Consider the following 20713-nt stretch of genomic DNA (forward strand, 5'->3'; position numbering starts at 1 on the left):
TCTTGGAAACTAAATTTCATTTTCAATATAATTATTCTCCATTATCAACATGACTGTGTCAAAGCGAGATACATTTTACTGCAGTTTTTTGGTGCCAGCATAGTATGTATAAAAGATTATGTGGCATTAGCTGCCATAATATAGACTCACTGGCCACTTAGTTAGCTACACTTCTTCAGCTGATTGTTAATGCAAATTTGCAATCAGCCAATCACATAGCAGCAACTCAGTACATTTAGGCATGTAGACATAGTCAAGACAACTTGCTGAGGTTCATACTGAGCATCAGGACAGGGAAGAAAGGTGATTTAAGTCATTTTGAACATGGTCAACAAATCTGCAGCAACTGTGTGATGCGATCGTGTCAATATGGAGCAAAATCTCTGAGGAATATTTCCAGCACCTTGTTGAATCTCTGCAAATCAAATTAATGCAAAGGAAAGGGAGCCCAACTTGATACTAGTAAGGGTTAGGGTTAAGTAGCCACTAAGTGTATATGTTAAAATACTCACAGCTGATAGAAAAACAGTTGGTTTCTCCACTTGTTTAGTGTGGACTGAATTACAGAGTGGATGGAATGCAAGGACGTTTTTGTACATTCATTGTCCCCAGAGGATGAATTTCACTGCTTTTGGAGACCCCTTAACCCCTTAACCTTTTTCATTTAGCACCATCATCAGGTCAAAGTTTTACTTTGTCCAAAATCTAGATTTTCTTAGTTTTGCCTGTAATTTATGTTAGCATTCCAAAAAGCTGCACTAAGATGTGTTAATAGTGTAAACAACACACCTTCTAAATATGAGCATATTAGCAATGATACTGTGAGACAGTTGGCCTCAATGAATTGCTATGGCATAGTTACACACAGTTTTGCTACTATTAGAAATAAAGAAAGTGACCAAGCAAGAGCTGAAATAGCTATATAATGTCAATTGATACATATAGTAACAAATCAAATTCAAGTAAACAAGTTAGAACCAAATATTTCTAATATTTAAATAACCAAAACAGCCAATCAGCAGTGAAAATAACTGCCAACTGCTGCCCTACATTTACATTACCAGAAATATCATTATATGTAGTGGATGTGTGTTTTTCTGTGTAAAAAGAGATATAAATTTAGAGCGATGAGTCTGAGTCTGTTCTGCAGCTCTAGTGCAGACACAGGAGTTGACACGCTCTGCCTCATGAGTACAGGCATTAATATTTTAATGTTGGGATAAATATTTCACTCTTTCAATGAGATGTGAGAAAAAGATACGTGGAGGGAAAGAGGATTGGATTACACATGTGCCCCGCATGAATAATGAGTGCAGAGATGAGAGGAGAACAAGGGCCGGGCCTGCTCCATGTTAGAGACAGATCGAAAAGGTGTAGTCACCGACAAAAAGGAGTATACAAAGGTCATGACACACCTGAGTCTCTGACCTTTTGTGTGCGTGTGTGTGTGTGTGTGTCTTGGGGGGGGGTTCTTAAATTTTTGTCAGTCTATTACCTTTTATGGTGAGGCACCCCAGCTATTCATTGCACCCAGCGATTCATCGCTCTACTAATCCTGCTTGTGCCTCATTCTGACACTCACAGGACTGCTTACACAACACTGACAAGAGTTGGGGGGGGGGTGTTTAGCATGTCATAAATATTTTGTAAATCCAAATCCAGTACGTCCATTTGCATGCGCAGACGGCCTTGGTTTATAAAAATAGCAATGAACCAAGATGAGGTGCACTGCCAAGCACATAAAACAGACACCGATGATGATGTAATGGAAATATTAAATTGTGTCAGTGAAGCAAGCAGTGGCTAATGGTTTCACTGCTCCACAATTAAGAAATAAATTCCCACAAGTGACTGACATAATCAGATAGGTCATTATTTAATAATGGAAAAATTGCTCTCTTATGCACACTGCAAATACAATTTTATTGTAAAACACTACACACACACACACACACACACACACACACACACACACACACACACACACACACACACACACACACACCACCTGAGTCCTCATATGTTGCTGTGTGAGATGCTGTTAATTTATAGAAACATAATGCCCGGTTCATTTATATTCACAGCAAACAACAAATTTTAAATTAGCAGCAGAGCTAAAAAAAAAGAAAGAAAAAAGTATCTGCCATTCATGTCCAGCTCGTCCTGCAGATCATCTGGATGTCTGAAGGGCTTTTCATGCTCCTTCATCCTGTCCCCCCATGTCATCCAGCTCCTCCACGTCCTCATACTCATAGTCCATCTCAGCCCTCTCATACTCAAGTTCCTCTCCCTCAAACTCAAATCCCTCTCCCTCACATATGAGCTCTTCTGTCTCATATTCAAGCCCCTCTTCATCATATTCAAGCTCAGCCGTCCCACAGTCAGTGACCGGCAGCTCCACATACCCTCCCTCCTCCTCTTCCTCCCCTTCCTCCTCCGTCACCAGACACTCTTCCTCTTTAACATCCGTGTCCTCTATGGTCACTACAGCTTCATTCGTTGCTTGCTTTGAGCTGCTGTTCTTGAGGATGCCATGAATCACTGGCTCCTCTCCTGCCAGTGCCAACTCCTCTGCCTCTTTCTCTGCAGCCTTCCGCCATCTCTCCTTCCTGGCCTCCCGCACCTCCATAAACTCTGCAGCTCCTTCCCCAACCAATATGACATCTTCGCCCACTATAGGAGGTTCCTTAACTGGGTTGTGGTCATAGGAGAAAAGGTGCAGGGCTCGGAGACGCTTCAAGCGGGGAAATTCTGATATTTTGTTGCGGTCCAAGTCCAATATCTCCAAGGATTCCATTCGAAGCAGGACTTTTGGGAAGGTGTCAAAGTGGTTTCCGTAGAGCCATAATCCCCTCAGAGCTTTCATGCGCCACAAGTCAGGAGGCAGTGTCTTCAGCCGGTTGTCTCCCATCTGTAAGGACTTGAGGTGGGGTAGGTCATAGAGCACCCGTGGAAATCTCTGGAAGTAGTTGCTCTCCATCCACAAGCAGCGCAGATTCTGCAAGTTACTCAGCTCAGGTGGAAAGCTCATTAGCCGGTTGCTGCCCAGATAGAGGCGGGTGAGGTTAGTGAGCTCACAGATGGCCACAGGAACATCTTCCATTTTGTTGAAGTCAAGGGCAAGTATCCGCAGGCCCTGCAGCTGGGAGATGCTGTCTGGCAGAGTGCGCAGGCTGTTTCCACAAACATAAAGCTTCTCCAGATGCATCAGTTCATAAACACGTGAAGGCAAACGCTTAAATTTACGGTAGCTCAAGTCCAATACGGGATCCCCACTCTCCAACAACTCCTCCACCCCAAGCGGAAGTTCCTCCTCTACTTCCTGCTCTGCTTCTTTCTTCTTCTCTGAAATTTCTGCCTCCTCACCATCCTTCCCCTCCTCTTTTTCTTCATCATCTCCCCCTCCCTTCCTGGAGGAGTTGCCCATGCTGTGGCCCGCAGCCCCTGACTCCTATGTGAGTCAGGACAGAGTCATTTGATGAGGAAGTGTCTTTGACAAGTTAACCCTCAGCTTGGGAGCTGCTGTTGTTTCGTGGTTGTACCCACTGGCTGCAAATGGCATCCTGATCTGGGCCAATTAGCACTCTGGCAGCCATACCTAAGCAGTTTGTCAAGTGTCTCTTCGTCCCTTCATCTACAGCCTCATCAGAAAAACAGCAATGGAAAAGATCTAACAAACTGCAGAATAATAGTAATGATAGTAATAATAGTAATAGTAGTAGTAGTAATAGTAATAGTAATAATAATAATAGTAATGGTGTTGTTGGTAGTTGAGTTCAGCAAAGTCCAACTCAATTTTGAACTGAAATTGAATTCTTGCAGTCCTTACCCTCTTCTCTCCTCTCTGACTTCCTCTGGGCTTCTAAAAAAAAAAAAAGATAACGCCACCTGTTCACGTGCTCCGGTTTCTCTATTAGAAGAGGAAAAAGTGCCACTAAACAGGGAGCTTGCTGCTCCTCTTCCTGCGGATAAACCCACAGTATGTGCGCAGCTCAGTGACCTAGCTGGCGGCAAAGAAAAACAGTTAATGGAAGTCTGTACACTAGTTAATGCGGCTGCTCCCCATTAGAGGCCGAGGTGTCCCGGAGTAATAATCCGCGCTGGAGGGAAAAAAAAAACAAAAACTGCACATATTGGAAAAGTGAAGCGCTGACTGACTCCCTCAACTCCTGATATCGGCTGCTTCTCTCCATCAGTGTGAAGGTTTACATTCAACTGCTGCCTCCCTCCTCCTGTAACAGGAACAGGGGGCATTCACATCACATGGTCAGTGTGTCCTCGCGCGTGTGTGTGTTTCCGCGCGACTGTATTACAGAAGTAGCCTCTTAAAAATAAATACATTTTAGAAAAGAACAGCGACAAAACAAACAAAACTTTCTCTTCTCACTCCCAGGCCACTTGGCGACTTAAAAAAAAACAAAGAACTTTTTAAAGCGCAGCAGCACTTTTAGGGTTTAAAAAACCACCAGCGCTGTTTTTATAATTTAAGTTTTTGTTCTTATAGGTATTTTATGTTGGGAGTATAACACAGAGAACACATTATTACAAACGTTACTTGATTATTTTGCTCGTAAAATGTTTTACTTTACGATAAATATGTTCTTTTTTGTAAATTTATATATGTATATATAAATTTACAAAAAGAAAAAAAAAGGTAAATAGTCAAATTCATCTTTAATTTTGTTTATTGTGTGTTTCTATGTGTTTTGTTTGTTTTTTGTTTTTGTTTTTTTGGTCAGTTAACAACAGTCAAAATAGGGAGGAGAGAGCCTGTAACCAAAAGAACTATTCCAAAATATTTATGATGTGTATGTGCATTATTTATATATCTACACTGATTTTTTAAAATCGATATATTTTTAAATATGTGAGGTTGTTCTGTTTTGGATTATTTTTGAATTAATGCATGCACATGTTGTAAACTTGTTTCTTTTTTTAGTATTTTATGTCCAAAAACTAACTTGCAGAAGTACTTTCCAAGTACAACTTGAATATATATTTTAATATTATGCATATTTAAACTTTTACCTTGGAGGTAAACTTGCATTTTTAAACCACTTTATGGTTTGACAGTTTGTACTAATATGTGTACTTTTTAGATTAAGGTGTGCAAATATAACAGAAAACTGCATACAAGGAATATGGCTGCCTCAGAATAGAACAGAAGAATAAACAGAAAAGGGGAGATGAGGTTTACTTACCATCTTACCATCCATGCTGCTAGGTGCCATGCTGAGATCACCACTGACATTGGGGAGGCACAAAACTCATGTCTCATCGTTATTTTTTTCTCCTAACCAAATCACTGCAGGTTAAGTAATGTTTGGTCACTCACACTTATCATTTTTATATGCAGATATGGCTGTTAGATACAGTATGAGGACTCACATATAGTAAATTTTTATATGCAACACTGAACTGATCAAACAACTCTGCAATGGTTGCCAAAGTAATTCTCTTTTATTGTTGTTGTTTTACACTTCTGTAAATATGTGCATAGTCCTGTGATAGGCTTTGCCATTGTTTGTGGTGGCCAGCAGATTGCCTGTGGTCACCTCTTGGATCCACCCTACAGATCAATTAGCCAAAACTTTGTAATACAAAATAGGAGCCTCTTTAGTTTAAGTAATGTTGTCATACTTCCTGTTATGTGGTCTAATCTTCCGCTTATCCAGTTGTAATTGGGGTGGGGTGAAATCCCAGCTGTCTTAGGGTGAGGGGCAGAGTACACCCTGGGCAGATCACCAGTCTGTCACTGGACTAACACCATTCACAATTTAGAATCACCAGCTAACCTAACTGCATGCCTTTGGAATGTGGGAGGAAGCTGGAGTACAGAAGGTCCCCAGAGTGGATTTGAACCCAGAGCCTTCTTGCTGTGAGGCAACAGTACTAACCACTGCACCACTCTACTGTAAATACTTAATTACACTTGACTGCACTACATTTTTCTAATGATTGTTTTGCTAATCAATACTGTAAAATCTTGATTAAATTCTTAATTAAGCCTTTCCTGCACTTCATTTTTCAGATTATTGTTTTGCTAATTAAAACAATCATCGGCCAATAAAGCCAATAAACAACTCAGCGCTTTACAAAGTTTAATTTTTCTCCATGTCAGATAGATAAGATGGTCTAAAGTGTAGTTCAGATTGAAATGAATGTGACATGACTAAAATATATTCATACACTGTGGCTCAAAATAGCTCCAACATTTGGGTGAGCCCAGAGCAGTTTTAAATAAAAGGGCAACAACAGTTACAGAAGAGACCAATTTTGTTCAGTGTAGAAATATTCCCTTCACTGTTTATCCCACAGTATTACAATATATTACTGAGACTGTAACACAGTTTGTAGGTATTGCTACTTTGGAATTCAATCCAATCTAAACATTATACTTTAATTTGAATGAACTAGTTACACTGCAGGCTAAAAGTTACATACAATATCATCTTAAAATCATGCACTATTGAAGATTAACCAATCCAGCAGTATATTATAGGTTATAGTTTTAATAAAATTGACCTAATATGACAAAATCTTGACCCGCTGTTATCATTAATAACATGTTACACTCTTCTTCCCATTATCATTTTACTGTACATTTCATCCCAAAATATTTGTCCATTTGAATTAAGTAAAAAAAAAAGAAGTTTTTTTTGTTACAGTTGCATATCTGTTAACAGGTTAAAAGTTATTTTGAGTCAAATGGTGCTTTGAATGAAGCTCACAGGTAGTGTTATCTGCAGCCACTGACCATTACTGATGTGATCCCTGTATGCTTTAAATCTGCAAATAAACCTTCAGCTATCAGATACTGCAAATGTAATGAGGGAAAACTATCACGTTCCCTCTGAAGTGCAGTGATGCTAAAGTAAGAACCCTCTTTCAATACAGAAACACTCAGGAAAGCCATCAATACCTCCAGCTTTCACTAGATTAACCAATATAAACCTAATCTTTCCCCTGGATTCATCAAAAACCTGACAGTAACATACGGGTTTTCTGATTGACAGTGTACGTTGTTGGTTGTGATACTGAGGAAAAGCCCATAAAAGCTGCTGGGGTCGGATGTGCAGGGCTTCTGTCAACTTGATGAGCCATGGCAGAAGAAGCGGACAAACAGGGAGACAGGCCGCACGCTGCTTGAGGATAATCCTGTCTGATATGCTGAGGACCGAAAGAGCTGATTTGCAAATTTCGGTATCGTGTTGAAATGACCCTGAAATGACACAATGGACTATAAGCAGGGGACAGAAAGACAGAGACCTTGGGCAGTGAGTGGATATGACTGTTAAGGTGAATGTGTTGAGTGCAGATAAAGCACTGCATGACTTTACTAGCATGAGAAACACATGGACATTTAAAAAAAACTGTTATTGATTGTTATTTTTCAAGAGACCCCAAGAGAAAAATCACGAATTATTAAGTATTTCATTTGGATTCATTTGCAATATTCTATATATTTCTAGAAAACATGAGAAGCAACACAAGACTGTAATGGTAGGCTTACATGCTGTTGCATCTTAAGGTTAAATGAGGACAAGGAAGCAGTTTGATTAAAGGAGCACGTTTGCACTGTCTGCTGGTGAAGGAGGAAACTGCAGCTGATACGTCAGAATTTGCAGCTATATTAACGCCATCATGACACATCACAGAAAGTCTCCTTATTTGCAGTAAAGTAAAATATTTGTGATTTAATGATGGCAACAGTTTAAGTATAACAACAGAATGACAGCAGGGCAACAAGTTTTGTGCTTACTGTAGTTTGTGATGTGAAAAAGAAAGTTTTCACAGGACTCTGTGTAGTCCTGTGAAAAACCAAGTACACTCCATGATTCAATAGTTTGTAGAACCACTTTAAAGACTTGAAATAATCACTTTCTAATGTTTTCTCATCACTAGATCATTATGGACTCTTCTTCTTGCTTCAGTTCTTTGAGGTTTGTGGATATAAATGTATGCATAGCTCTCTTAAGTTCCTACCACAGTATTTCAGTTGGTTGAGGTCTGAACTTTGATTGGGTCATTGCAGCATCTTGCTTCTTTTCTTTTCCAGCAGGCCACTTCCTGTGGCTGCAAAACAAGCCCAAGCCTTCATCCCTCCACCACCCATCCTTATTAACAGTTGGTATGAGGTGTTTGTGCTGATATGGTGTATTTGGCAATCCCCAAACGTGCATTATGACCAAACAGCTCCACTTTGGTTTCATCTGTCCAAAAGAAACTGCTCTAGAAAATCTTGCATCTTGTAGTTTGTTCAGATGCAGCTTTGCAAACTTAAGCTTTTTTTTTTTTTTTTTTTTTTTTTTGAGAGAAGAGGCCTTTCTGGCAAACCTTCCAACCTTCCTAATTGTGCATGAACTTTAACATTTAGTATGCTAACAGAGGCCTGTAGAGTCCAAGATGTATTGTTTGTTTTTTGTTTGTCTTTTGCAGAGTTACTAAGCATCTGAACTTGGGCCGGATCTGCAGGGGGGGGGGGCATCAGATAGAAAACTATCATCAGTGACATTTTGCTTGTCGGTCAGTGTCGAAAGGCGCTAAATAAGAGAGGCCACGAAGATGGAAACTTACTACTGTCATAGAAACACTGCCAGTACCAAAATCATGAGAGAAACATCACCTGCATTTTATTGACTCCGATGATCTGCGACATTTATATCAATTAATTTTAACAGCAACAACAACAGAAGTTATTTGACAGGTCCGTTCATTTCAATCACTTTAAAATTTGACCAAATTAGATGCCAGTTTCCATCTACAGCACTCATTGGGTATGAAAGGTATCCAAAAAAAAAAAAAAAAAAAGGCAGCAGGGTTGAAAGGAGCCCTTAAGGACCTCCCCCCCATTTAATCCTTTTAACAAATCAGAAGCTGCCTGACATCTGTGAAGGGACCGGGCTCACGTGTCTCCTCTTACAGTCCTCTAGCGGACTGTTTTCGGTCTTTGCGCTTACACGACATTCAGATGGCTCATGACCTATGGAACTCTGGCCGCCAGACGAAAGAGTGCTGTGCGCCGATTGGCCCAGACAGCCTCGAATGATTCTGCTCGGAGTTTGTACCGAATGAGTGCGTGGATGAGACAATGAGCCTATAAGGTAGGCAGAGGATGGGTTTGGGAGATGTTTGTTATATAAAAAGGACCTGAACCCTCTGAACCGATCTCTTAATGCGCCTGAAACCCGGGGAGAGTAGCTAAAATCTGGATGCTGTAGGTAGGCCTAAATATTTATCATCTTCACTGTGGCGTGCACACCCAGCCTCCTGTTATCTGCCGCTATTATTTAATCCTCACGCAATTTACGCTTTTCGATAGCGGTTTGGTCAGTTTTGTGTCGGAGTTTTACACGTTAGACTTTTCCCAGCCTGCGCTTACATGTATAAAACTCAGTTGTGTGCTCAATATGCGTTTTCTACGTTTAAGTATTTGAGATTGATTTGAATGCTTATAAAGACTAATTAATCAAATTCAGTAGATGAAAGCGACCTGTTTCACCAGAAGCGTCGGATTTGATCATGAACTATTAGTGAGGATGTTGCACTCCTCTTTGTTTTATCTGTGTCATGATCAACTTATTCAACTAAAGAGATCAGCAGCATAAAATAACATCTTTCTTGTAAGCTTTCCTCCCTGCACACCGTCCTTTTTACATCCAGCCGCCCTTTCTACATCCAGGTGTGAAACCTTGTGACTGACTGCCCCGTTAGAGTTCAGGTGGATTCAGACCAGAGACAGAAGTGAGGATGGGAGGTGGAAGCCAGCAGACGGAGTCAGGAGATCCGGCCAGCGGGAAAACTAAGGGTGTTTACACCTGGGAGGAGGTGCAGAGACACACCAGCAGGAATGATCAGTGGCTGGTCATCGATCGAAAGGTTTATAACATCACCCAGTGGGCCAAAAGACATCCAGGAGGGTTTCAGGTCATCAGCTACTATGCTGGAGAGGATGCCACGGTATGCCATGTTTGTTTCAAATTACAATGAACATATAGGTCTGTGTGTTTATAGCCATGATTTTATTTTGAAAGAGATAACATGAAAGCATTTCCTGAGAATGTAACTTATATTAAAGTTGAGGTGTTGATGTATACATCTTTTTCAGAGGATTATGATTAACTACAATTTTGAGATGGCCCTAAACGTTTCATTTGGTCCGGTTCATAAAACCAGTAGTCCCCATGACCTCAACCTGAAAAAGAAGCAGTAGGAAAGTAGGAAAAGGATGAATGGATAGAGGCATGGTTGGCACTTCATGTTTACTCTGCTTCTGTCACTTTTCAGAAAAACATTTTACATTGAAAACACATTAAAGATGTCCGACACATTCCGGGGAATGAAACAGTGGTTCCAACCTTTTTGTCAAACCTCTTTGCCTCTAATACTTCTTGATCTCTCAGGACAGTCAAGGAGGATAAGCGAGCTCATGCTTCACATGGCAGCTCCACAGCTCTGAAAGAGACTTCCTCTTATAATCAGATGTTCCCTTGCATTCAAATGTTTAAAGAAACTCTTACAAGTGAAAAACTGAAGCTGGTCTTGTGAGTTTGATCCTGCTGTCTCTCTTGCTTTTGGCATACATTTAGGAATGCTGCCTGTCATATACGTAGCATCCTAATCACCTTTGATTGTTATAAAACATGCTCCTAATGAACTTGATTGAGTTTCACCGCTAATTTTTTTATCTATTTTTATTTCTGTTTCTCTTTTTTCAGGAGGCATTCACTGCTTTTCATCCTGATCCTAAGCTTGTGCAAAAGTTCCTGAAGCCGCTGCTGATTGGAGAGTTGGCAGCAACAGAGCCCAGCCAGGACCGAGACAAAAATGTGAGCCTTTATTTAAAGTCCCATAATTATGAAGCAGCTTTAGTGTCACTTTGATAACATGAGAGTAATATAGACAAATAAGTGATTGACAGACGTAGGTTAGACTATTCACAGATGTAATTTGTTAATTATGTACTGAGTGTTGGGAACAGCTGAGATTCTGGATGTTCAGGTTTCTTTAGCTGCCTTAATGCCTGATCTCACTGATGTGGTGACGTCAACAGGCTAATTCGCTCTGTCAGCTTTACAGAACTGTCTGTTTCTTCTTCTCTGCACCCAGGCAGACATCGTACAGGATTTTGAAACTTTACGAGCTCAGGTGGAGAAAAAGGGTCTGTTTCGAACTCAGCCTTTGTTTTTCTTCCTCCACCTCGGTCACATCCTGCTGCTGGAAGCCCTCGCGTGGTGGATGGTCTGGACGTGGGGGACGGGCTGGATAGTGACACTTTTGTGCTCTGTGTTTCTGGCAACCGCTCAGGTGATTCAGGCACAAACTTTAAATGGGACCTGCTTTATTTTCTGACATATATGCTTTACAAAGGTGGATACTTAGATTAGAGAAATTAGGTCCCCTAATCAAAACTCCTACTTCTCTTCTTCAGGCACAGGCTGGATGGCTGCAGCATGACTTTGGTCACCTGTCTGTCTTCAGAAAATCCAGGTGGAATCACTTGGCCCACAAGTTGTCATCGGTCATTTAAAGGTAACCTCTCTCAGTTAACAAGCTTCTCTTCATGTAAATTAAACACCAATATTGAAAGATTGTTTTTCTCAGGGAGCTTCTTCCAACTGGTGGAATCATCGACATTTCAGGCATCACGCTAAACCCAACATCTTCGTTAAGGACCCTGATATCAACACGATGCACCTCTTTGTACTTGGCCAGACTCAACCAGTGGAAGCAAGTAGCACAAAACTAGTATTTATGATTTTTTTTTTTAACCATTCATACAGTCCAACTCTTCATCACGCTTTGTTTACTTCTTTGTTACAGTATGGGATAAAGAAGATCAAACACATGCCCTACAATCTCCAACACCAGTACTTTTTTCTCGGTATGTTTGTTTAGAGCCATTACAATATATATATATATAATATATATATATATATATATATATATATATATATATATATATATATATATATATATATATATATATATACTAACTTTGTAACATTGCACCTTTGTAAGAACAGTTCTTGTCCTTTTTTTCCTTTCAGTGGGACCACCGCTGATTGTTCCAGTTTTTTTCAACATTCATATAATGCACACCATGATATCCCGGCGTGACTGGGTGGTAAGCTGTCAGCCTCTGTGTAGGATATTACAAGTTATATATAGATTCTCCATTTGATGTGTCAGGCTGAATTTTGGCCAACACATGAAATATTTGAGCCTAAGAGAAACATTACAGTGAAAACAGAAAAGCACAGAATGGAGCATGTGTAAAAAATAAAATCACGATGATTCATGATTGTTATGATTAAGAAGGGAATTATATAAATGATATGAACCTTCTTGTCTTTGTGAAGGATCTGGCTTGGTTCCTGTCATTCTACCTTCGCTACTTCTCCTGTTATATACCACTGTATGGCCTGTTTGGCTCATTGGTGCTTATAAGCTTTGTCAGGTAAATATTTAAAACAAGATCAACCAAAACATTACACAAACAAATGATTTTACCAGTTAGCAGACTTTGACCCTTAGTATTGTCCAGTCATTTCAGTCATGTGAAGGTTTGCTGTCCCTGAGCTGTAAAGTAATTAATTTTGCTGGAACATATGTGGGAAACCCAGAATTCATTATCAAATATTAATGCTAATACATTTGACTAGTGTATATTTAGTAAAGCACACCTCATTAAGAAGTGATTCAATGTTTTTGTATCCCTTATCCATATAACCTTATTAAATGAATAATATTGCATTGTTTTAATGTTACAGGTTTTTGGAGAGTCACTGGTTTGTGTGGGTGACTCAGATGAGTCACATACCGATGGACATCGATCATGAAAAGCACAAGGACTGGCTGACCATGCAGGTGCCGGCACCATTTTTATCAGCTGTTGCTGCAAAATTGTGCAAATATTTTGGAAAGTTTAAATATTTAGATTTCTCCATCACCATCACTTCCATCATCCTTCATCACTCATGAATGTCCTAGATCACGAATGTTGGTCTTGTTTAGGCTTTTCTGGTTACACCACTTTCTTTAATGACTAAAATCATGCCCTATATTAACCAGGACATGCTTTTATTAACTCTTTTGTGCTCTTTTTTGACTCATTCTCTTCTTCAGTTACAATCCACCTGTAACATCGAGCAGTCCTTCTTCAACGACTGGTTCAGTGGACACCTCAACTTTCAAATCGAACACCAGTAAGTCAAATAATGCAAATGTATGTTCAGTGTGCTGTTGCAAACTAGATCACTACTCACAGTACAAACTAGAGTATTGATATTAAATTAGAAACACCCGTGCAGATATAAGCATCAAAGGTCCATGAAACTTCTCTGAATGCTCTTGCTGCATGACCATAAACCAAATTAGAAAGTATCTCATGTGAAAAATAAGAAAAACAAACAGACAGATTTTTTAAGAAAATTGTGTTTGTGTAAGATACCATCACTCATAGTCAGAGGACTGAAAAAATATATTCATTTTCAGGGAGTGGTGGCCATGTGTGGCCTCAGCCAGTACACACTAATCTCAAGCTACAATACTTAACTAGTGGTGAACTTCATTAGGGTCTCCAGTCAGTTATCACCCTTTTTGTAACAGAACTTTTTGGGGAAGCCAGAGTTCTACATCCGTTGTTTCCAGTTAAAACTGGCACTAGACAGACTAGACTAGACTGTCTGCATCTTAAAGAGATCATTTTCTGGGCTTTGAGTGAATTTGCAAACTACACATTTTATGCCTTCCTGAGCATACATATGTTAAGTGGAAATTAAAAAAACTGCTTCATTTACGTTGAATTGGAGCATAAGCTAGCTGTCCTTGCCTACATCAAAGTGGATACTGAAAACACAAATTCTGAGATGTGTCAGATGCTGTTATATTTGAAGGAACTTCCTGTTTTTCTTTCACAAGCTTGTTTCCTATGATGCCGCTAAAGGAAACTTCCTGTTTTTCTTTCACAAGCTTGTTTCCTATGATGCCGCGCCACAACTACCATCTGGTGGCCCGGCAGGTCCGCGCGCTCTGTGAGAAACATGGGGTTCCTTACCAGGTGAAAACTTTGTGGCGAGGCTTCACTGATATTGTCACGTAAGTATTATAGCAATAAAAGCAAAAAGGTTGCAAATACAGTATGTGGCTCACGTCTTCATTTGATTGAATGCTTTTGTTCATGATTAATGGGCTGCTTGCCTGATACACTGCTAATTAACTGTTGATTTGTCCATTTTTCTTCATGACTTCCTTATTCAGGTCACTGAAAAGCTCAGGGGACCTCTGGCTCGATGCATATCTCCATAAATAACAGACTGCATTTCCTTCGCTGATGTAAAAGGAGTGTTTTTCAGCAAAAATTGATTGTAGCTGAGTCGACAGTGTGGGAATGGTCTTCCTTACCATTGATGTTATTGATAAGTTTTTGTTCGGTTTAAAGATTTGCTGATCCTTAGTGATCACTGGGTTTTCCTACATTGCCTTAAGAGTACCTTAATCAACAGCAGTGTGATGTTACACAGCTGTGAAACCTGCCTGAGTTATTTAAAATTAGTTTGTTGCTTCTGTCTTTTGGTGCCATTTGAATGACTAAACAAAAATGTGTTATCTTCTGTGAAATCTGTAACTACTTTAAATGAATGTAACTACTTTGTAACTTTTTATTTCTACACAGCAAAAAGCTACACGAATCATTTCACTGAGCTAAATAAATCAAAATTAAACCTTCTTGGACTCTAAAGGTTTAAATGACAAATATTAGTGCTGTGCTACTTGTTTTTGCCGGATGAGTCTGTTCAAGTACAAAAGCATGCGGTGTGTTGATATCAGGGTCCTCAGTGACTATGCTGGGTTTCGCGTGGAAGTCTCTGTGATTCCACCAGTTGCCAGGAGCTCTCTGAGAAAATCAACCTTTGAATATACTGAAAGACTGTCGACACGTACTGTACATGTACATATGAATGGCTCATTGGGATGTTTAATGCAGTTGCTTTTCGTTGCTATTAAATTGATTGATTTTATACGTTATTGATCCCACAATGGGGAAATTACAGTTAACAGAACTCCTATCCAAGAAGAAAAACAAACAAACATGGGGAGATAGGTGAACTGTGGGCATGGTGCCCCCTTCTGGAGGCACTGCCATTAAAAAGACGGAAACAATATTGAAAACATATAAGGATAAGTGAGGGAAAAAAATCATCTGATACTTTGTATACATACACATACACAGTATAAGGTTACAAAAATCTCTGCAATAGTGCAAGAAGTACATGGCATATAACATGGGAGCACTAGGGTGGGGAGGACAGCTGTTACAGCTGTTCACTTCATATGGATTATAATACAAATACAAAATACCAACTTGTGTGATACATTTTGCACGCACAAAATGATACAGAAAGAACTACATGAAAAACAAAATGAAGTGATATCTTGAAATGTTGCTTACCACTTTTATCCTGTTTTATGGTAACGATTATGATCTTATCAGTCATGAACTTGGAGGGTGTGGTGGTCCTACTGGTTGACTCCCACATTATAAAGGCATGTTTGGGACCTTCCTGTCACCATTACACTAGCATCAGTAATATGACCTATGCTATGACATGCGGATTCATTCACACATTTTCATGATTTTTATAGAAATGGTTACAACTGATCAGTTGTAACCATTTCTATAAAATGGTTACAACTGGTTCATGATTTTTATAGAAATGGTTACAACTGATCAGTTGTAACCATTTCTATAAAAATCATGAAAATGACCATGCAGTTATAATACTTCTGAACTTTAATCAGGTGATGACTGAGATTAATTTGTCCTGGATAGAACTGTTGTCTCCTTGACTTCTAACCAACCAATACAGCCAACCAATGACAAGAAAACCTTTCTTTCTATACTTCACACATTACAGTAACCTGTGAACTGTGATGTGAGCCAGGTTGAGCTACTGATGATCCGGTACTCAGAAACTCATCTATCTATCGCTGCAGCGTAAAAAGATGATGGAGACAAATAGCATCTGATTACTTCTTCACTGGAGGCAAACCATGCTCATTAAGAAATGTGTCTCCAAGCAGTGACAAAGAAACTTTGACCCTTCTCGTTAGCTTGTATTTCAGTTAGTAATGGCCTACATTTCTCAGAACCCAGTACGATACCTCTTGATAACATCCCCGAGCTTTTCAGAGCAGATAAGATTACAGCTGAATTCAAAACATGTCAAAGTGACATTGGCACGTACGAGTTACGCAAAGCTGAAGAGAAAACTGAAAATATTAACTGCCCTGCAGCTGTTTCTAATCCTTGTCTACTGAGTTTACTGTCAACAAACAGGCTGGTTTCTGAACAAAAATTTGCCAAAAAAAAAAAAAGATCAAAATCCATTCAGCAGAATCAACTATATGATCTTCTTTATTACATGCACTGTTCTTCAGCCTGGCCTCTACATGACCCAAGATGCTTCTGGGGTTGAATGTTGCAGCGCTCCTGTCAACTTAATGAACGGTGGCAAGCCACTAATGAGCATAATAACTTGTGTCTGATGCATATGACAGGAGACATAATTCATTTAAAATACGTTTACTTTGTAATTATTAAGTTAAATAGTTGCACACTGTAGAAAAAATATATTCTTCCATGGTAATGCAAGTCTCTGTTGACTCTACCACACATCATGTAACTTACTAAATTTTATTGAAGCATGGATAACAGTCACATACAAATGCATGTATCTTTTTTTTACATCATTTTTTCTTATGCAAGAAATAGAAATTAATAATGAAATTTGTACAAAAATTGAATTAAATCATCTTCTCACATTGTGACTCTTACTGTAGTGGGAGCTGTTCAAGCTCCCACTCAAGGTGCTCAGGAACTTTTACACCTGCACCATTGAGAGCATCATGCGTGGGAGCAATCACCACCTGGATGGGAAACTGCACCAAGCAGGACTTCATGGCCCTAAAAAGGGGTGGTTCGTTCAGCTGAACGGACCATCAGAAACCACCCTCCCCAACCTGCAGGACATTTACACCAAGCAGTGCAGGCTGAGGGCCATGAAGATCCTAAAACAGCCCAGCCACCCCGGACACTCTCTCTTCTCCCTGCTCCCATCAGGCCGGCGTTACCGCTGCCTGAGGGCTAAGACTGAAAGGTTGAAGAAGAGTTTTTACCCACAAGCCATCCGTCTGCTCAACTCTGAGCCCTAACTGGACCATTATTGCACAGTGTAAATATTATAATTTAAAAAGTGTGTATAGTGTATAGTATATAGAGTAATATGTATTGTGTGAACTACTTTTTTTATTTTATTCTTCTTATTTATATGTGTGTGTATATAAGGTTGCAGGTACAAAATACATTTCACTGTGCATTGTACTGTGTATAACTGTGCATGTGACAAATAAACACTATCTTATCTTATCTTATCTTATCATATCCGGTCCCTAACGGTTAAACAGGAAGATTAAGCCATTAAACAAATTAAATGCTGCCATCAATCTAAAACAATAATTTAATAAGACTAATAAAATAAGTAATCGGTCTCTCTTTTGCACATTTTGTTCATCATTTTATTTTTTGTGTTCACAGTACTTCTTTCATCAACACTGTTTATTTATAAGTGATGCTGGTCTTGGTCTATGTACCATTCCAGTTGAGTCTGTAGTGGTTTGAAATATTCCTCTCATTAATCACATACTTCTGGGAGATGAACTCTCAGTGACTAGCACCACATTCTCAGGCTTATAATGGCTTATTCACGTTTATATTGATCCAACTTGTTGAAGGTTCCTTGTGGCATTTTGGGCTCTACTTTCATAAGCAGCAAATGGTTGGGTGTTAAAAGTTCAAGATCACGCAAAAATCTCAATAAGCTGACATTTTCTTCTGGAAATTTCACCTGATAAACACTGAGTCAGTGCTACAGGCTCTTCCAAAAGCCATACCAAGACAACAAGTGTATTGGTGAGGTCTGTCATAAATGACCAATCAGTGACACATCCTGAAACAATGCTGTGCACTCAAAGATCACACAAATTTTCTTTTTATTCAGGAGTATTATGTGTAATGAGCTGTCTTATCTGTAGAATTTATGCTTTAATTCTGCACAGGTCTGTACACCATCCAGCCCAGGAGAGTCTTCACAGCATATCCATCCATCCATCCATCCATCCATTTTTTTTCTGCTTATCCAATTCAGGATCGGGCTCAGGCCTATCCCAGCTGTCTTGCGAAGAGAGACAGGGTACACCTTGCAGTGACCTGGATGAAGTGACCTGAACGTGTTACCTGATGGATGATGTCTCTTTTCCTCTTCCTTTAACTGAACTTCACATACCTAATTTAGGTGGGCATACTGTAGCTTCTCATGTCATCTTCTGCTGTTTCATACTCCTTCTTCTAAAGCCAACCTTTCTAGCTAGCTCTAGTATTACTCCAGGTACCTTTGCATCTTCATTAAAATAATCTGATGATTTGGCAGACATTGACAGATGAGATTTCAATAGAACCCCCTTTTCTGGCTGGTTTGATATTACCAATTCTCACTTGTGATGCACTGTCTCCAGGGCCCTCATTATTTACATTATGAACATCACCTAGCTTATCATTATTGTCAGCTGCTTTGTCATCTCTGCTTATTTTGCTTTCACTCAAAGCATCCATCCAGTTTTCTGGTTCTTATTTAAACTGTCCAATAACCAACACCCAAGTACTTAGCTCTGCATCCTTTTCTTCTTCAGATAGAAGACTTACTTACCTAGTGAGGTCTTCAAACTCTATAGCAGGGAAATCATTATGCATACACCCTTGCACCTTTTGCATCTTATCAACAACACTTATCAAACTTTCAAGCTCTTTCTTATTACCGGCTAATACTATTCATCTGGCTCCAATAAACCTTTGCAGTTTATGCTCCAGTGCTCTCTCAGTTAACTTTCTTGTTCTTTTAGATTGCATGTCTTTGGCATCAAATGCACATCTGTGCACAGAGCGTAATTGGCATCTAGTTCTCTCATTCACTGTGGCTATGGACTATTAATGTTATTAATGTGACTTCTGTAGACTGAAAGATGATTATTTAAATATTTTTTAAAAAATGAAAGGAAAACATTTTAATCGGTGTATAGCATCAAGTCAATTAAATGTCTGATCAGTTAAGTAACAGAGGGGGTTGTTAATCAGTTTCAGCTACTTTGTTATTAATGGAATTAACAACAGGTGCATCAGAGGGGCAACCCCCAAAACGGGAATGGTTTTACTGACATTTTTCCCTCTTCATCTTGTCTGGCTGTTTTCTTTTTTCTTTTCACTTGTTTTGCATTTGGCTAGGGTCAGTGTCACTACTGGTAGCATGAGGCAATACCTGGACCCTGTGTGTAGGTAGTCCAACTCCTCTAGAATGGCAGATCAATATGTACCATTGCCAGAAGGTTTGATGAGTCTCCCACCACAGTCTTAAGAGCATGGAGGAGATTCCAGGAGACAGGCAGTTACTCAGGGGGAGCTGGACAAGGCCATAGAAGGTCCTTAACCCATCAGCAGGACTGGTATCTGCTCCTTTGTGTAAGAAGAAACAGGATGAGCACTGCCAGAGCCCTACAAAATGACATCCAGCAGGCTACTGGGGTGAATGTCTCTGACCAATCAGAAACAGACTTCAAGAGGGTGCCTGAGGGCACTCTAATGGGGCCTGTGCCTGGCACCTTGGAAACTGATTGGCATTTGCCATAAAATACCAGAAATGCCAGGTCCATCACTGGTGCCCTGTGCTCTTCACAGATGAGAGCAGGTTCGCCCTAGCTGTGGAAAACATTATGCTGCCTGTAACATTGTTCAGTGTGGCTGGTTTAGTGGTGAGTCAGTGACATATCCATGGAGGGACACAAAGACCTCTGCAGGCTAGACAGTGGCATCCAGACTGCCATTGTCAGACCCTACACTGGTGCAATGGATCCTGGGTTCCCAATGCCCAGCTTCATGTGACAAGAGCATGTAGGCAGTTCCTGAAAGATGAAGGAATTGATATCAATGTTTAGGCTCCCACTCTTGCCTGACGTAAATCCAATAGAACACCTCTGGGGCATTATGTTTCAGTCTGTCCGATGCCACCAGGATGCACCTCAGACTGTCCAGGAGCTCACTGATGCCCTGGTTCAGATCTGGGAGGAGACCCGCCAGGACACCATCCATAGCCTTATTAGGAGTATGCCTCGATGTTGTCAGGCATACATACAAGCATGTTGGGGCCAAACAAACTACTGAGTACCTGCAGTTGCAGTAATGAAATTTCGGCAAAATGGACTAGCCTGCCACATCATTTTTTCACTTTGATTTTTGAGTGTCTTTGAATTCAGCCCTCTGTAAGCTGAATATTTTCATTTCCGATGTGGCATCCGTTCATTTCTAATACATTACCAGTCCATATCAGTATATTCAGCTTGAGATCTGGCATGTTTTCAAAGTGTTCCTTTAATATTTTTTTTTTTAGCAGTATATTTTATGAGAACACTAGAAGCAACATAAGACTAATGATACTGTATCATCATTGAGTTTAAATGACAAGGAAGTACTTTGATTAAAGCACCAACCTGTGCTTATTGTAGCTATTTGTCTGTTGTTGGGTGGAGCCACATTTTTAGAAGATGTAAATTATTGGCCACAAAAGCTAACTTACAACCTGTTTTTGGCAGTATTTCTAATTTC

At 39.8% G+C, this 20713-nt stretch overlaps 1 protein-coding gene and 1 pseudogene across 1 annotated transcript; one reads left to right on the top strand and one right to left on the bottom strand.

Annotated features, from left to right (window-relative positions):
- Nucleotides 1-2194: 2194 nt before the first annotated feature.
- lrrc10b (leucine rich repeat containing 10B) lies at nucleotides 2195-3871 on the bottom strand. Its single transcript, XM_030732486.1, has 2 exons — nucleotides 3830-3871; nucleotides 2195-3641 (listed from the first exon to the last, which is right to left on the bottom strand). Exon 2 carries the CDS (start codon nucleotides 3425-3427, stop codon nucleotides 2195-2197), a length of 1233 nt encoding a protein of 410 aa, XP_030588346.1. The 5' UTR covers nucleotides 3428-3641; nucleotides 3830-3871.
- Nucleotides 3872-8949: 5078 nt separating this feature from the next.
- On the top strand, nucleotides 8950-14730 carry LOC115782001 (fatty acid desaturase 2-like; annotated as a pseudogene).
- Nucleotides 14731-20713: the final 5983 nt, after the last annotated feature.

This window comes from Archocentrus centrarchus, chromosome 6 (genome assembly GCF_007364275.1).
Source record: "Archocentrus centrarchus isolate MPI-CPG fArcCen1 chromosome 6, fArcCen1, whole genome shotgun sequence".
Classification (NCBI taxonomy): Eukaryota; Metazoa; Chordata; class Actinopteri; order Cichliformes; family Cichlidae; genus Archocentrus; species Archocentrus centrarchus.